Here is a 19,287-nt window from a genome sequence, read left to right on the forward strand (position 1 = left end):
CGGGGGCTGCTGCGGGCCCGTGTCGTGTCAGCCATGTTTGGGTGGGTATGGTAATGAGGACCTTCTCCCAACCTTTGTGCCTCTTGGATTTATTTTCTGTGCAGGATTTTGATGGTTGCAGCCCGCCGTGTACTACGGCATATCCACAGGGTAGATTCGTACCTACAGTTTTCTCCGAGTGATTCTTTTTCTCTTCCATTTGCTTATTAATCCTTCTAATTTTCTATGCCCATATTTCCTGGTTTTGTTCTGATTTTGCTAGTGTTAGAGAGAACTGGAATTTCTTCGCAAGGCTTTGCTTTTGTTGTGGAAGTAAATTAGATGATTGAAATATGTCTGCACAGTCACACCGACCTGTCACACATGAGGTTTGTGATAGGATTTCATCTATTTAAGTAAATGGCACTTTATTTTCTTTGTTAAAGACCACGTTATTATCAACTATTTTATTTTCAGTGTGATATTGCTACATCACAAGCTCACTGCTGTACTGTTGTTTTCTAAGCCTAATAATTTCTAAGTAGTATGTTACCATCTGTGTGTCACTGTGGCATACCATAGGATATGGACCCAATTTCCCCCCTCCAAAGAAAAGTATAAATGAAGCAAATATTTTGTTATCTGATGTCATATAAATGTACACTGGATGTATTATGCAGCCAGCTTTCTCCATTTGATTAAAAAACATACTCGGTTTCTTTCTATTTGCTAGTATATTTCCCATTATCAGCATCACATTAGAAAGGAAACTATGAAAAATACTTAGGAAAGATTTCTTAATTTAGTTTTGGCTAATATACAAGATTTTTGTTTACATATACCACATATTAAGATAACTGTGGAATCACAGCCTGCATTCAGTGTGTATCAGACACTCCCTTTGGGCTCAGCTCTGCGCTTCAGACTCAAGAACAAACAATCCCATTGGTTTTGATCTGTGCATGAAAAACCAAACCGTTTCATAGCTGTTCAGATGTGTCACCAGTATAGAAAACTGAGTGTGTGAAACTGCCAAGGCATCTTGAAACTAGTTTTACAGCATAATCTGATTCCTGTTGACCTTTCATGTCTTGTCATTCTTACAGTTGTCTTTTTCATATTCCGGAAAGCTGAATGCACAAAACTTTTAAAATGCTGAATTTGTCAGAAAAACCCCACAGTTTATTCAGAAGCACAATCTACTAATTGCAGCTATTCCTTTTGATTTAAATTGCATTGTTAAGATCTATTGGAGTGGTTGCTGCTCAAGTGGTGTGGAATTACCACTTGAAGTATTTGTGGTAGAATCTGTTTGGGAAGATTTTTTTCTGGAAATTCTCTAGAGTAGTATACCAGAAGTGTACACAACGTTAAGGACATATTTACCTGTTTCCCAGCTACTTCCCATTGTTCTGTCCATTTCACTCATCTCCACCAGTAAAGTTCTTAAAAGACAAAATACATCTTGATTTTGGAAGAACAGATTTCAGTCCCAAATTTTGTAGATCAGCATAGCAATTGTAGCAGCTTTTCCATATGACTTTAAAGATCTCTGAATTCTCAGTTGCAGAATAACTTTGACGTGTCAGCAGGTGGCCGATTAAACATTGAACGACTCCATTTGTCCTTGAAAATTGATTCAGTCACCTTGCCACTGCTCAGGAAATGTATTCAAATAATTTAAGAAACAAATTATCATTGACAAATGACAATCAAATGCTGTTCCACTGAAGAGCTGGAAGCACAAATCCTGGCAAGCTGGTACAAAGTAGTGTGAAAATGCAGTGGTAACTGCCAGAATGGTTGCATTAGGCAATGGCAATAACTGAACTGAGCTTCCTGTAAGACTACTCTGAAACAGAGCTCTCTGTTCTTATCCTTCTCTCTTAAGGCTAGGGATTCCTTGTTTGTATGGGAGAAAGCAAAGAAAACATTTGTGTAATGATGTGGACAACAGTGCCTCAAGTCATGGTGTCAGTAGTCTATTTCCCACTTTGGGAAAATAGTTTCTTGCTGCTGGCAAATGATATTTTTGCATTCCAAGTGTCAGAAACGTGTAATGCAGTATTAATAATTCAGTATGCTCTCCTTAAGCTAAAATGGAGAAGAGATGAAAACTAATAGGACATTTACAGTGTTTGATTTTCTATATTGGAATTGGTATTAATAATTTTCTTTTTAAAGACATGGGGATTTAATGTAACATGACTTGAAAACATGATCCATGTAATGAAATTAAATAATCAGATGTGAGGAGAAGTAAGATTTCTGCTAACCCATATGATCAGTTCAGCTTTTTGCTTGTATATAAAAAACACAGAGGAAGAAGTAATCACATAAATTCTTCCCAAGGACAACTCGATCTACTTACTGATCCATTCTAAAGCACAGAGGTCAGACAATCAGGGTCTTGGGGCAGCTATGTATCTGGTAATATCTAATTTTCAGTAATTGATTTTGCAACTTAAATAACTTTATTGAAATATTAAATATACTTTTTTATCCTCTTCTGAAAAGTGTGATAAGTTGTAAAATAAACTCATGGTTCTCTTGTATCTTATATGGTGAACTTAGAATATGGAGATTTTGTTTCAAGTTGCCAGTAGTTACACCTTTTGAGTTTGACCAATCAGGGGTAGAGTTTCTTCATAATTGCTGAGATTACTTCACTTGGAGGAGTGGTAACTAATGAATTTGTTCCTTCAATAAAGTACATATAAAAAAAGACTGCTGAATAAGTGATGCATTTTCTCCATTTGAATAAGAGGTTACAGTTAGCTCATCCTGTAAGTCTGTGAAGTATTTTGGTGAAGTTGATTTGTGAGAAGAAAATACTGAGAAATCTGTGAATGCAGAAGTGAGAAACTACAGTAAGGCAAATAAATTCTGTAGAGATTATGTGCAGTGAAAAGAAAAAATGACATTCAAGAGCTCTAGGTTGTAACATTCTGTCTCTAGATGTTTCTGATGGGCCAGTGATTTGGCAGTACTTACACAAGCTGTTAAGATCAAGTCTATTGATAACGAACAATCCTGAGAAAGAAACTTTGCTGGTTTTGTCAATTTATTGTGCTTGTTTTATAGGAAGTATTCTCCTGTAACTAAAATTTAAGGAGACTAATCTGGACCAGAAATTGCCTGCATTTGAGTCTGTGCAGGGTTTTGTTGTAGGATAAAGCCATGAACAAGATTTTATAGGAAGAGAGAATAAATTACCCAGCAAAATGAAACAGATGCAGTGTCACTGAAGTCTGTATAAATACCTGTATCTGCAGCAGGTGTGAATTTAAATCATATTGCATTTTTAAATACTTTTGCTATAGTATAAATGATTTCATTGTAGACATCAGAATAGAAACTGCTTCTAATGCATTTGTCTCCCATAGCCCACAGAGCTCTTTTTTTTTTTACAGTGTCATGAATGTGTAACAGATTTCTCTACATTCTTCAGTGATGTTTTCTGAGACATGCTAATGCAAGTATAATTGTATAGAATATAATTATCTTTAATTGCAATTGAGTTAAGTGCCTATTGAATCTATATCTTACTGACAGGCTGTATTAAACTGGATAGGGAAAAATGCTAGATCATGTAGTTCATGCTGAAGAGCAGCATAATGGTTGCTTCAGTACGTAGATGGAAATGGGCTTGACTAGGCAAAAAGGCTATGGTGTGTATTCCTATTTCCACCAAAGAACACAATGCTGCATTGCAGCAGTAATTCAGTCTGTGCAATGAGTACTGTAACACAGTGTAACTCTTCCTGAAATAATTATCTGTACACAGATTCCCCCAGCGATAGCCATTCTTCACAGTCACAGTACTCCCGTGAAACCTGGTTTACTCCTGCAGTCTTCTTCTTCTCTTTTTCCCTCAAATATGATGGTCACTAGATTGCCCTCATCCTGCCTGCAGAGATTCCTTTTTTGCAGACTCACATCAGTCCCTTGCTCCTAAAACTTTGGTTTTTGTTTTCTATATTGGTTGTTCCCATCATGCTTTTTCTTCCTAGCCCATAGACTTGTGATGGAGATGCATTTTGTACATTTCCTTTTGGTGCAAAAGGCTCCTATTCTTCACTTTTGCATTTGATTCTCCTCCAGTGATTTCATACAGACTGAAACATTTAGCATGAATATCAGTAAAGATCTTTTATGAGCATGTACCGTGGTGAGAATCCTGACTTTTAGTTCTGTGTCCTCTGCTTAATCATACTAGCTTCTTCACTGGGAGTCAAGGTGAAGATCTGGTGAACAGGAACATAAGACACAAGCTTGTGGGACAGGACTGGTACGCCGCACTGGCACAATCTACTTTCAAAGCTGAGATTACAGTGATGTGAACTGGCTGCAGCTTTTTATTGCATTTTGCCACCCTCACATCAGCGTGTTGGTATGGAACTGCTTCCTCAGGGAAGAACGCAGTGCTCTGAAGAATAGAATGTTGGTCTTTTTAATCCCTTCAATGGCAAACATTGAACTTAAAAAGGTATTGAGGATTATTTGTAAGGCGTTAAAAATTAAATGTAAATAATTTTGTCAAATTGCTGTGTTTTCATCAGATGTAAAAATAAGATTATAAAAGAAAGAAGTCCACTGTGTTAGAAAGGAGTATTTTTGGCTTTCCTTTTCAGAGGGGAGTGCTGGTTTTAAGAAGAAATGCCATGTAAGAACTATTGTGTTGTAATTTATGTCGGAAAAACACTGCTAGAAGTTCATTAGTATTTAGTTACATCAGTTGTTGCAAGAGTATTGTGGGATGTTTTAAACATGAAATTGCCTTACAAATGGCTTTTTATAGAGGCTCGTGCTTAATTTCCAAGAACGTGGGGCAGCTGTACTCATTATACTTTAAGATCTGTAAGTGAGGTTTTTTTGGTTCCTGTTTTTCGGTACATGGTGGGAAAATCCCCAGCCTTGTAACTTTTAGTTGTTCACTGGTATTACACAGCTGAGAGAACCAGAAGTACAGGGTTCTTCTAGTAGGTATCTATATATTGATTGGCATGCAGATCTGTCTGATAGAGATGCATTGGAAGGAACCTGACATAGGATTCATTATCAGTGTAATGGTGAGGAGGAGCAGCAATGTTGAACAGAACCAGGACAACTCCCTTACTAGGCATTCCATACAAAAAAGATTGTGAGGAAAGGATATGAAATGAAGTTTTTCAATGTGTCTTTTGGTGCTTTGACTAATGAAGTTCCTTTGGGTCTTACTGCAAACACTTGCGAGTTTCATCAGTGGAGGCATTGCAAGTCTTATCTCCCTGTGCCAGCATTTCTGAATGCAGGCCTGAAGCTGAAGTAAAAGTTCTATAGCGAGCATGGATCTCCCAGGGAGCTAATTTGGGTCTGAATTCCCTGTTGCAAGGGATTATTACTGCTTAATCTGCTAGTAATGTGGCGGTCTAATCACGTTACTTTACTTCTGCGTGCTGGCGCATTGAGACTTGATTATTTTTCCATGGAAAAAAATAACAAAATTCCCACTGTGTTCTGAGAGAGAAAGCTGGGATCTGCAGTTTGTTTGATATGAGAAAAGTCAAAAAAGACTCACTGTTTTATCTTTCAGTATGCAAAAGGACTAGATTTTAGCATATCAAGGACAATGCTAGTAAGACATAATTAAAATCTAGCTCATATGTTTGATTTAGTAAGGGTTTTTCCAGAATTTTGTTTATGCTGAGTCAGATTATTGATTGCTGTTATTTCAGTGGCAGAATAATTTTCTAAATGTTCTTTTAACTGAACTGTGTACTGTTCATCAATTTCCATTGTGTTAAATTCCCTCAAACAGTACAGACACTTGTCAGGTCAGTTTAAGAGTAATTGTAGATTTTTTTATAAAAAGAATTTTACAAAAGAAAAGGGATACCATCCTTATTTGCTGATTTCAGTTGTTGGCAAGTCCAGGGAAATACTATATTCTCCAGTAAATGTGATAATAAACATTTCCCTTCAGTGTTTTCATCTGACAGGTTACATCATTTGAGTCATGAAAAGGATGAGAAACCTGCCTGGAAACCAGAACTAAATCAATTGATCAAATTCCATGATCTAGATCCAAGACAGAAAAAAAAAATCCAACTTACAAACAGACAGCTTTAATAAGGCTGAATTATATTCTACACATTTTACTTTTAATCCAAGATGCTGATAATAGCAATGTTTTAAAATACCTGACAAGATTTAGGACTTAGAGTCCTAATATAATAGTAGTTAATTTTGTAAATCCTTTTAAAATGGTGGTTTGTTTTGTAGATGTTTAAATGATACTTAGGATAAACTGTCTTATCACATAGTGCTGTATTTCTCTTCAAGGCAGCGTAGAAGGTAATGACTGCTGGAACTAACTGAAGGTGCTTAACAGAATTTGGTGTGCTATTTCCTGGTTTAATGCTGATGAACTTCAATGCCGAACTAAATGATATGGGAACATAGAAAATATGTGGTGAAGTGCTCAAGTTCAATACTGTGATGAGGAAAAAGAAAAACAAAATAAAGCTTGCTCAGTGGTTCATGTTTAGCTAAACAGTGCTGGTGAGTAACTCTTTCTCCCTATTCAGACTTCACTCAGGAGCATTCATATCTAGACCAAGCTTGAGCTGAGTAGTTTGATATCAGTCTTCTGTGCAGGTTTGTTCTGGATCAAATAGAGGCTTCTGCGCATGTCACTGACTGCGTTCTGGGAGTGCTGAGCATGGACTTGCTGACTCCTCACACAAACCAGCTGGGACCACACTTCAAACATTTGTACCTGATGGTAGTATCTCTTGAGATAGGACTTCTTATTTGGTTTAGTACCAGCTCCTTTCATACAGAGAAGAGTTGTTAAATCTGACAGCTGGAGACTGCCTTTGGATTTGCAATGTGTCCGGAAGACTGTCTGCCATCCTTGGTGCAGTCTGGCCAGTGATAACGCAGTACTGTTAGAACCATGCATCAGTCTGCTGAGTATGCCTCCCACATTTTCTCAAGCCCTGCAAATGTTGCAAGTCTATACAGTGATAGTTTTATGGATAACATACTGCTTAGTGGAAGGTTAATGAAAGGAAATTGATATGATACTGTGCTAGGAGTAAAAGTATCAAGCCCAGTTTATCCTGAAGTGTACCGGTGCAGTGTTTAATGCATGAAAGGACAGAATGATGCAATTTTTGTTGGAATTGACTCATCAGTGAGAGCTCTAAATAAATCGTATTGCTGCCCTGCAAGTTACTCTATATAAAATAATTAGAACAGGTATGACCTTTTAAAACATTTCATTAAATACTGATGGATGGCTTGTGTCTTTTTGACTGAAAATCTCTTGCTCACTATAGTTAGAGAAGGATTTCAGACCTACACATGAATACTGATGTAGTTTCACATGTGCAGGTGTTTCATTTTAATGTAATCCTTGATCTTATTACTAATTATTGGAACTGAGAAGCTGCTCTCTAATTTACATCAGTGGAACAAAGGGAAAAAAAGTTTGAAATGTGGCTAAATGTAGTGTTTGAAGTACCAGATTCTGTGGCTTATAGTCCCAAAGGTCCATTTGGACTGCTTAAATGCTTCAGCTTAGTATTAAGTTTGCATTTTGGTTCTACTTAGTCAGAACCAAGAGCCACTGAATCATGTATGAACTAGAAGAGGGTGTAGTAGAGTCCTTTGAAGACTGCAATGCAAAAGACAGAACAGATGAAAAGAGGCCCACACAGGCATTCATTTAGCCCAGATATACAGGATAGAGTATTAGGATTTCTCTCTTGTATAAACAACTTTTCCCCTATTCTGCTGTTGTCTGTATAGGTCATACACTTAAATTTATTTATTTTTTTTTTTAAGAACTGGTATCAGTCAAAGCAAAGCTAGTCCCACTGCATGTCAGAAGGAAGGTTTATAGGACCCCGAACCCTTCAGTGATAGTGGTGAACATGAAGCAGATCACAAGTAGGCTCTACTATGCTTAAAAAAATCGGGCTGACTGCCAGAGCTAGAGTTGCTGAGAGGAGGCAGTAACAGAAGGGAAAGTGAGAAGACAGTGACTGGAGTCTAGGGAATCAGTGAAAAGAGGTTGCAGTGGAGTTCAGTAGGCAACTGGAGTGAAGTTCAACTTCCAAATCCTTGGAAATTATTGGAGAAGGTAATTGCCCTGTTGGCTAGGAGGCTGGTGATAGTACTTGTGGTGGCAGAGGTTTTATTTTTGGTACTGCGAAGTCTCATCTTGATAAGCTGGGAGCTGGGTTCCAGTGGCTTAGTGTCTTTCCTTTGGGTCTGGCATGGAAGCAACCATGAGGTGCTTGATCTCTCGATGACTGTGCAAAAGGTAACTTGCAGTTCTCCACTGCATGGGATTTTGTCAGGACATGATGCAGCCTTCACTCTATGGACCAGATGTTGAAGCAAGTCCATAAGCAAAAGCTGTAAGGTCTCATGTTTCCTGAAGTAATTTCAGATTCTCATAAGTTAGCAGTTCTTGATTAGACTTCTTGTGTATTCTTTACAGAAGCCCTCTTTAGGGCTTTCATGAAGCTTAACACATAATCTAAATCCCTTTTAAGACTCTTAACTGTGCAGATGGCTTTGCACGCACTAGTTTTATCCCATGTGATTAATGAAGAATTTACTGAAAAACATTCCTCCCCAAAATCTTATGGTTACCTTTTGTATGGCAGCTGCAAGCAAGTCTGTCTTTTTAAATGATTGTGTTGAAGAAAAACATGTATTCAAGCGCAGGCGTTTTTGTTTCTGTACATACATATTTGAAACATTAGGCTTTTAAAATGGATTTGGCTTTTCAGATATTTCAGATAGTTTCTTAGAAACAGGAAATAATTAAAAATATCTAAAGCATCAAAGCTTGTAAGGGATGAGCATCTATCCTTTCAAACTATGACTGTGATTATACCGTGACAAAGATTAACAAGAAAATAAGTCAGCATTGCTTTTAAACTACTAGGTACATGCTCTGTATCAAAAATTTAATTGCTGCATGACTTTCTGAAATGGTCTGAAAAACTTAATTTACTTCTGTTAAAATATACATTTAATAAATTCAAGCACACCTGTTAAGTCAGGAAGTAATGGAGTTGGGCTCCTAAATTTTATGTAAAGTGCATACCCTTTTATGCCTGATAAGAAGAATCTAGTTATGATATGAAAATATGAGCAATTAGCCTATCAGTCTTTAGGAACTAAACCAAAACAAAACCCTTAGCAACTGAATGAAATGTATTTTATAAAAATCTTTTAGACCAAATAGTGGATGTATTCGCTACAATTTTAAAGTGGTTTAACATCCCTTTCTTCTCATTTTCTCCTCTCGTCATATCATTGAGATAAGCAGAAATGGGTAAAACAAAGCACATGATTTCAAAATTTTCTTCTGCATAATAGTATAATATCCTTCTTAATTTTTTTTTTCAGATACTTTCAGTAGAATAAGCGTTCAGAAACAGAAGTCCTTACTCTTGATTCCCTGATATCAAGGACTCATCAGGCACCATCTTCAGTCTTTTTATTCAGTATTTTTGCCTAAGAAGAGGGAGAGCTTACTTCTGTGTCCATCTGTCTCAGCTGAACGTCATCTCCTTGCTGTTTGTTTCAAGTTACAAATGCCTAAGAACAGCAAGGTAGTGAAAAGAGAACTAGATGATGAGGTCATTGAGTCAGTTAAGGACCTGCTCTCTAATGAGGACTCTTCAGATGATGCCTTCAAGAAGAGTGAACTTATGGTTGATGATCAGGAAGAAAAAGATGTAGATGTTGAAGAAGGCTCAGATGTAGAAGATGAAAGACCTGCTTGGAACAGCAAACTCCAATATATTCTGGCACAAGTTGGATTTTCTGTGGGATTGGGGAATGTGTGGCGATTCCCATATCTGTGTCAGAAGAATGGTGGAGGTAAGTTTTATGATACAGCTAGTTATACCTAACTGATGATGCTAACCTTTCAGATTTCAAAGTCAGCAGAGAGAACCACTGTAAGACCTGCTCCAACATGCCAGGTTTTTCTTTTAGTTTTTGCCAGAGCCCATGAGGAAAACCCCACATTCTCTTTATTTAGAAAGATGCATTTGTTAAAGTAAGCAGCAGATTCTTCTAAGATGCCGTTTCCTTATCTTAGGGTAGACAGCTCTTGATACAGCCTTGACTATGGGTCAAACCAGTGTCTACCCCATAACACATGGTTATAGAGGGTTGCATTGTTTAGGACCTGGTTATTGTGCTAAAGTGTTCTTTATGGTACTTGGACAATAAATCAAGGCATTAAAACTACATCCACTTTAAAGACCAAGGCCGCATTTGGTCTTTTAGTATTTAGTGGTACTAAGCTTCACACTTTTACTCTCTAATTGCTCTTGGCTCCTGGCCATTTGATCATGATTTACTTTTGGCAAGAACTTCAAAATACTCTAGGAGGGAAAAAGTTGTTGGGGTTTTTTTGTTTGTTTGGGTTTTGTTTGGTTGGTTGGTTTTCTTTTACTGATGACGAATAATTTAAATCATTACAATCATTACATTAAGGGACTGCATCTGGTTTGGTGCTGTTAGACAGTCTACTATTTTCCTAAATAACAAGGTACCTTTCACTTAAAACAATAACATCAAACATCACTTTAAACAGCTAACATGTTTGTTAGTTGACCATCTGTGGTCTTGAATGCATTTGAAGTATGAGGCTGGAGAATTTCCTTTCTTTTTGAATGCCAGATTAGTATTTTATCCAATGCTATACCATATCCAAATATACTACACTAACGCACACTCTATTGTAGCTAATTACTAAGCTGAATTCAAAACAAACCTGTCACTTTTTATGATATAGAAAATGAACATGTACAGAAAATGAAGAATAACGTTTTACTCCTGCTGGATTTTAAAGGCTGCATGATGCAACTGATATAATTGAGGAGTATAGAAATGAGCCTAGAATATAATAAAAGTGTAATTCTTTATTTGCTTTCTCTTAGTTCAAGCAATAAAAAATAAGTTTATGCTTTCAAATATTCTGTCTTCAGGATAAAGTATAAATCCTTTTATATCTAGTTACTGATTTTTTTTACTATCATTTAAGTTTCTTTTTTTCTTTTTTATTCTGGAGAGAAAGTCATTAAATGATTGATTTTAAGTATGGTGTCAAGAATTAGTCTCAAGGATAATGGATTACAGCAGTTTGTTTTGTGTAGTTGTATCCTTTTGAAAGGCTGTGTCTAATGTAGTTAGTAATTTTGCAAGCTGGTTGGATTCTCCTTCAAAGCACAAGAAGGGATCCATTGGTGTGCTCCTTAGGCTGTTGGTTTCGTGCCATCAGGCACTTGTAAAGTTACTCTGGGACTGAGGGTAAATTTAATTCAGATCAAATATAAGTGAATTAAATTATTTAGTAATTTCACATTTCAGGAAAACACCAAACCGCCCCAAAACAGTAAACCAGACAAAGATTATGAGACTTCATTAATCAAACTTGAAAAAGTAGTTATGGTGTCACTTGAGATTGTAGTTAAATGTTTTCTCCTGTGCTATGATTGCAGGAAATTGGATGTATAACATAGTCTGTGGAGATACAATGTTTTCTGCACATGCTGAGACAAGGGTGTATTTGGCTTTTAACAATAATTGTGCACCATTTTAGCAAATGGCAGCTTTCTGAACAACAGAGAAAAGGAATTGATCGTTAGAGCTGAAGCTTGCTTGGTTTTCAAGTTAGTCATAATGCAAGATGTAGAAGGTGATACAAAACTTTGAAATGTGTAAAATACATTGGTATAGGTGTGTGCCGATGGACAGGTAATCCTCACAAATGCATAGAAGAGTAGGGGGAGGGAGTGCAAACTTCAAACACATGGTAAGAAAACCTATACACATTTTATATGAGGTTCTGTTTTTCTGTTACGCATATTATTTCAAATAAGTTTTATTCTAGGTAAAATTAGGGTGGTTTTATGTAACCCAGTGTAAATATGGGTGTCAGAACTGTTGTGTAATCTGCTGATAAAGCTTTACTATAAATACCTGTTGAAGTCTCTTGATATATGGTAAACTATCTTTCTCTGGATTTTCATTAGGACTGTTTGAGTGAAGTGTATGACTAGGTCTCTACCTTCAGTTTAGACCAAACATTTTTTGTTTTCTTCCCTGTGTTAAAGGAACTTATATCTGGAAAATACCATCAGGTGAGGGGAGTATATTAAAAAGTAGTAAACCAATAAATCCAGTTCCAGTTTAAACCAAAAAGTAAAAACCATAGTTACTCGTTAGTTTCCTTCACAGCTTCCTAACGTATTCTAAAGCCACCAGTAAAAGAAAAGGCAAATCCTAAATGTGTAATAATCTTCATTTTTATCTTTTTTTTAAACTTCTGGGCCAAGAACAACAAAATAAACATAGATAAGACACAGCAAGGTTAGTCAAAATAGATATGTTATTTGAGGATTTTGTGGAGAAAAAATTGTTTCCTGCCCTGTTTTCTACAGAGATTTAGTTTGTTTATGGCTGTGGCCTGGGGTATGGTGACACTTCTGACGTCAGAGCACTCTACTGCTTCAATGAGATACCTGTGATACCATCTTTAAAAGTAACTTGAGTAGCACTACAGTGCAGTGAGAATTTGTACGTCTGTGGATATCTTTGCAATCTCTGTTTCTGGGTCTGGTCTGTACCACCAAACGAACTTCCTTCAATTTATTTCTTGTGATCATTTAACAGTTACTTCCGTTGCTTTAATTCATAGCAACTCATAAATATTTAGAGTAATATCTGGTATTTTTTGTAGTTAACTCAGTTACAGCTAGACTGGGTAGCTCGTTGCTAACTTTCACACTTGTCTCATTCCCAGAAAAATGTTTGTTGGGAGAGGTGAGAGAAAAGGCTGGTGTGCAGCTGGGATGTACTTGGATCCATGTTGGGGATGTAGTTGTAATGCAGAATGTATTGAATGGAAAAGAGTCTGGGAGGAGACTGAGAGCACTCCAGAGTGCTGGTTTTCCTGACTTTGAGAGGGAGTGCCCAAAGGAGTTTTATGCTCTGTGAAAGAGGGGCTGAAGATGTTCAGTAAAGTTTTGAGGAACTGACGATAGATCTCTGTCCTCACCACAGGCCCTTCTTACCCCAGTAGGCAATGCCCAGACCCCATCTGGCTCTTAGGGCACCTCTTTGCAGCCTAACAGATAAAAAAGCTGTTTCATCCTTGATTCTTGATACAGGTGATTTGCACTGGAGCTGAGTATGCTCAATTTATCATTTTTGCACTGTACAATTTGTTTATTACTCCTTTAGTACATGAAAGTAAGTACATGTGTTTCTTCAGATAAGCACAGTTCCTATATAACAATTTCATAACCTCTGTTAGCATAACATAGGTTCAGAGCTTCCTATGGTTGATAGCCTTAAAAACCATCTGCTCAGGTCTACCCAGTCTTGCCAAGATGCTCATAAATAGTGACAAACTAGACTTACAATTTCGTGCTTCTCATAACTGTCATCTGGAGGACAGCTTGCACACCTTTCACTATTTTCAAACAAAGAAAATATTTAAAGTTTATTCTGTTTGGTTTGGTCATTTCCCTTTAGGATTAGCAGAAGTATAATGATACTTTTACATAATTAGAAGTAACAAAAGCAAGTTAAATTAGCTGTTCTTCTAAAAAGAGTGAGAGTGTTACTGTGGACAAAAAGTGAGGAGTCTACAAGGTACTGCATTCCCGAAGATTTTGTGTTGCATTTTTGTGAGCATTAACTTAGTTTTTTTTTTTTAAAGGAAAGTATTTTTTAAGATCTCTGTGATGTAAAAAGCCAAAAGAACTACTAAACAATTATAGATAAAAGATGTGAGCAAAATAGGAAACATTGTAGCAGATGATATTGTCATTACGTTTTGAGAAGATTGACCTGGGTAGAGTCACTTTGTGACTTTTTATGATTAAGTAGTTTGAATTTTTTACTGAAATACCAGCAGCTTGACATTAAAGTTCTGTGGTCTAATGAAAAAGCACAGCAGTTGTAGTGGACAACTGCAGAGCAAAAAGTATATAAAAACTGCTAAAGACTGAGTAGTTGTTAGAAGATAACAACTAGTACAAGAGAAATGGGAACAAAGCAAGTATTCCCTTGTACTCCAACACTTGCATATGGATTCAGAGGCTTTATTATGTAGCTTTGGATCAGTAATGTATACTCAGTGCCTTGAGTTCACTGATGACTTCAGTATCATTTTTCGAATTTGGTATTTTCAGATATAAAATTTAGTTGTACTTGAGTGTACTGAAAATGTCTTGTTTTTATTTTGCAAGTGTAATTCTTCGTTGAAGCTTATTGGCTAATAATAGCCAGGTTTGTAAACAGGCACACCTGAACATACTGAAACTGAAACTAGTGACAGGAAGACTATCCTATCAGTAGGATAGACTATAAACCTACAGATAAAACATAAAACCATTTATCAGAGTTTTCCTGATAAAAGGAGTTTCTATTTTGTAGTGGTAAATAATTTCACTTAATGAAGCTTAGTATGCTGTTAACTTGTAGTATTCTGTTGCTCACTTGCCATAACTTTGAAAATTTTAGCATTTGACATTGAAAATAAGTTGATCTTCATCTGAATATCAGCTTCTTGCTTGCATTCTACTAGTAAGTGTCTAGTAAGCAATAAGAGCTGGGATCTCTCTTCAAGACAGTGGTAAACTTCACCTTGATTAAATAAGAATTAAATCAGAGACCGGACACTTAATTAAAATCTAGCACAGCAGCTGCTGAAACAAATGTGGAAAGTTAACACGTTTTTCAGGTTACATCAAGGATTGCTAGAAGAAGAAAATTCTTCTGTAGTATCAATATGGAAATGGTTATGTGACCTTGTGTTATTGCTTTTGAAAGTATTTTCCATCTCTTTAAGCACTACGAATCATGTAATTTTGGTTTTTTTTTTTGGAGCATTTGTAAGAGCTTAAATCAAAACCAGTGTCATTTTTCCACTTTTATTGATAATGTTGCCAAATGTAGTGCTTATTGTAATCTCAAGGGAGACAATTTACCAGCTATCCCATTCTGGTGCTTGATTAAATAAAAAAATTAGGAAATCAAAGCAGTGCTGTGCACAGTTTTGACAATCATGAAATCTTCATGAAATCTCTTGTATCTTTGTCACTCATTCTAGTGAAGAAGAATGAATGTTTTTTTTTTTTTCCCTTATTGAGATGAATTTTTTAATATGGAAGCCAGTGTTTAAGACCAAAATGTGCAAAAAAAAAAAAAAAAAGTGACTTCACAGTTAAATAATTTTGTAAATGTAGAAGGGAGAGCTGGGGATCCTGAACTACACAGAACTGTAATATTCAGGAGGCAGCTTAGCTGGTAAATGTAGCAGACAAATGATTGTAGGATGTTGTTCGAGGCAAATTTATTATTCAAACTCAAATAAGAATGGTCCTTATCCAGTATTGTAACTGCAAGGACCCATGTTTTCATGCACAGGCAAATAAGAGACATGCTGAGATGTTTCCATAGTGATTCTTTTTTAGGATGAAGTGGTGATGTCTTAGAGTTCTTTGAAGTATGTCTAGCTTCAAGGGAAGACTTCAGCAAAATACTTGCCCAGAGATGCTGTGGTTTCATGCTGACTATGGGGCACAGAAGCCCTTTGCAGCTGTGATGCAGTTGTATAATCCAGCTGCATCCAAGCTCTATCATACTGAAACTCATAGATGCACAATTTTTCCATTATGTCCTTTTTGGGGAGAGGAACAAGATCAGAAGGAAGCTCAGCATGTTTTAATAATCAGTAGACCAGCACTTCAAGCCTAGCAGTATAGAGGTGAACTCTGCTGTCTGGCTACCCAGTGAATTACAGGGTTGTCGTGTCTAATGTAATGTGGATTAAGCACCACATTTATTTAACTCATTTAGTAGAATCTAACTGATAAATCTTGCAATTTAACGTTGATACTTCACCGTAAAACACCCACATCAGCCCAGTCTTTAAACGTGTGCTTAACTTTGCAGCCTTGTGATTAAGGTTGTGGATTGGGACACTGAAGAGCTGGGTTCAGTTCCTGCTCTAGTACAGTCATCCAGTGGGATACAGGGTAAGTCACTAGGCCCCAATTTTTTTGAGCTGTATAGGTTTGTCTCTACTCAGCTATGCCACATCTGTCTAATTAAGATCTAAGGTATCATTTACAGTAGCATTATATGATATAAAACCTGTGTACTGTTGGCTGTCAATGAATTGTATGAGCAGATTTTATGCCAAAGCCTCTCACTTGCAATGTAAATTCTATCTTGCAGAAATTTTGAGGGTAAATCAGGGCTATTTAATGGTTTCTGTGTTACGTGTTCTTAAGACAGATAGTCCCCCTCATTTTTGAATGTTCCTTAGTTTTCCCCACATTTACGTCTTTCTGTCTCTTTTCTTAATAGAAAGTAAGTCCTTTGTATTCTTTCCATTATGTGCACATAGAAGATGAACTGCAAGAGACACCAAAGTACTGAATGGGAATGTAGCTGCTACCTCAGTAAAAATAATGCTTCAGTAGACAGTGTAGTGTGCTGAAAGGGGTAGATAGACCATGATGTTTGGTTCTATGAAGGGAGTACTATGACCTCAAAACAGGTATATTTTTCAGAGCCTGACATAGGTATTGATCAAATGCTGCTCAGACAATATCATTGCATAGCCTATTATCACGTCATGAAAATAAAACATAGGAGCTACTTCATTTGATAACATAGCCTATAGACTGTGAGGTACATGAGATTAATATTCTCTGGCTGGTGCACCAGTAGTTTTTCATAGAATGGTTTGGTTTGGAAGGTACCTTAAGGGCCAGATCCATGGGCAGAGAATTGGCCTTGAACAGTTCTAGTAATGGGGAGTTCAAAACCTCCCTGGGCAACCTGTTCCAGTACCTCACCAACCTTACAGTAAAGATTTTCTTCCTAATATCTAATCTATACCTACTTTCTTTCAGCTGAAGGGCATTCCCCCTTATCCTGTCACTACATACCCTTATTAAAGATCTCCAGCTCTCTTGTAGTCCCCCTTTAGGTACTTCTATAAGGTTCTATAAGGTCTCTCCAGAACCTTCTCTTCTCCAGACTGAATAACCCAAACTTTTCCAGGTCTGTCTTTCAGTCTTGTGACCAGCTTGGTGCCCCTGGACTCATTCCAGTTGGTCAACATCTTGTGTTGGGGCCCCCAGTTTTCTCAGACTTTATTTTTTTTTCCCCCTGCTAGTCTTGGAATCAAGACTGGAGTTAGTCCATGATTAATATCTTCAAAAGATCATTGTAGTGGAAGGGGATGTCCAATTAGTGTGTACTGCATGAGGAGCAAAATAGCTAGCGGACCTAAATGGGAATGAATGCTACCAGAACATCTGAGACCTCCTTCGCAGTCTAGGAAAGTTTAACTTTTCTAAAGTAAGCTGTATTCCATGAGATAAGCTGCCCACTAAGGATATGAAAATGCCAGTGTATTTTGATAGATTCCTAAAAAAGCCCTAGAAAGTTGACCCTGAATGAGGGAACTTGAAGTAGGACTTAGCTGGAGTTCAGGATAAATGCCAAATTGGTTTCTGAACTTTGCTCAGCTTCTCTCTCATCACAGAGATGAAGAGACTGATTATACAAGTTAGCAGCCCTGAACCTAAGCTTCTGAGGTCTTTAGATCTTTGCTTTGTAGCTTGCTTCGACACGTTGCAGTCTGCATCTCTCAGATGCTTTTCTGTAGCCTTACAATAGTTTCAAACAGAAGTTCTAAGTCCTTTGAGTTAGTTGTCTGGCACAGCGGTCTATATTGCAGCATAAGAGCCACACAAAGTCAGGTGCTATGTTGCTTATTGCTGAGGCCTGCATGTTTTGTTAGATCTGGTACTAAATACTCCACAACACTGAGGAGGAAGTTAAGCTTGGAGCTTGTTAGGGCTCTTAGTATATGGATATATCTGCTTGCAATCAGACTTACTGAAATAAATGGAGATACATCCTTAAGTTAGAATTGTGTATGATCAGCTCCTGGGAGTAAGACCCTAAAAAGAGGAATTGCTTCTTATGTATATGTTTATGTAAAGGTGAAGTGACAATTGCATTTTCAAATATGCCTTGAAAAGAAGAGGGCTGGGGAGAACTACAAGATACAGATCTACAATACTCCATTTCGCTTCCACTTCATGTTTCTATTTTCTGTCTGGAACCTTGTAGCAACAGGCTGATACAGTTTCCTTGCTAGGCTAGGTAGCATCACCATTATGTACACTATGTGATCCCCTTTTTGAGCATCTGAGAAATGGAGAAATCAAGAGATATCTTCTGAAACCTCTTATGACTGAAGCTCAGAATGTTGAATACAGAATGTTTTCTATATTTCCTTTATATTCAGTCTTGCTGCTCTGTTACAAGTCAAGATGTAAGGTTTTCTAAGAAATGTTGATTCTGTTCCTGATCATTCTATATTTCTAAAAAGTTTGGTTGAATGTCCAAAATTCCAAACAAATAAATAACTAATTTCAGTAATATCTCACTTTCAGTAAGGCTTGCCTCAAACCTGTTACAGTGCTTTATAAACTAGGTGTCTCTGGGTTTTTGATATCTTACAAGACTTATGACCAAGGGTGAGGTAAAATCACTCTTGCATGTGATCAAAAAAGCTTTGCAATGAAGGACAGTAATTCAAATTTGAAACTATTAGAAGTTTTCACATGTGTTCTGTCAAGTTCTGACTATTCTTCCATTTACTCTGATTTATACTTTGTTCCCCTCCTAGGTGCCTATCTTGTGCCATACTTAATCTTGCTGCTGATAATAGGGATTCCACTCTTTTTCTTGGAGCTTGCTGTCGGGCAGAGGATCCGCCGAGGGAGTATTGGTGTGTGGAATTATATCAGCCCCAAACTTGGAGGAATTGGATTTGCAAGCTGTGTAGTAAGTTTTTTAACATTGCATCGTTTGCTTTCAGATGTTGTGATTTAGATTTCCTGTTTTGCCACAGGGAAAGGCTACTGATTTTTCGCTAGGCACCAAGGTCAGTTTACACTGTTTTTGAAGATCTTAGAACTTGAATTGATCCATTAAAAATGTTGATATATATGTGTCTGTTAAATCAGTCAACTTGCATTTTGTGATTCTTTTGAAATTAGGAACTGTGGAACAGAATAGTTTTCTGGAGGAAAAATGCCTGTAAAAGTATAGGTGTAATATGATAGGTACGGAGAAAAGTGAAAATTTAGAAAATGTCATGTACTTTAATGGGACCAATCATTCCCTTCTTCTTCTGACTTAGTTGAGTTAAACTTAGGTTCATTGTCTGATGTACAGAAACATGCA

At 37.0% G+C, this 19,287-nt stretch overlaps 1 protein-coding gene across 1 annotated transcript in view; it reads left to right on the forward strand.

The window, feature by feature from the left end:
• The first annotated feature begins 6,317 nt into the window (after positions 1 to 6,317).
• SLC6A15 (solute carrier family 6 member 15) overlaps positions 6,318 to 19,287 on the forward strand; it is a 30,135-nt gene continuing 17,165 nt past the window's right edge. Inside the window, exons 1-3 of the mRNA XM_008641115.2 lie at positions 6,318 to 6,522; positions 9,394 to 9,870; positions 18,728 to 18,885. Coding sequence (XP_008639337.1) covers positions 9,582 to 9,870; positions 18,728 to 18,885 — 447 coding nt within the window. The 5' untranslated portion in view covers positions 6,318 to 6,522; positions 9,394 to 9,581. The remainder of the gene's footprint in view (positions 6,523 to 9,393; positions 9,871 to 18,727; positions 18,886 to 19,287) is intronic.

The sequence above is a fragment of the Corvus brachyrhynchos genome, unplaced genomic scaffold (genome assembly GCF_000691975.1).
Source record: "Corvus brachyrhynchos isolate BGI_N302 unplaced genomic scaffold, ASM69197v1 scaffold9, whole genome shotgun sequence".
Lineage (NCBI taxonomy): Eukaryota > Metazoa > Chordata > Aves > Passeriformes > Corvidae > Corvus > Corvus brachyrhynchos.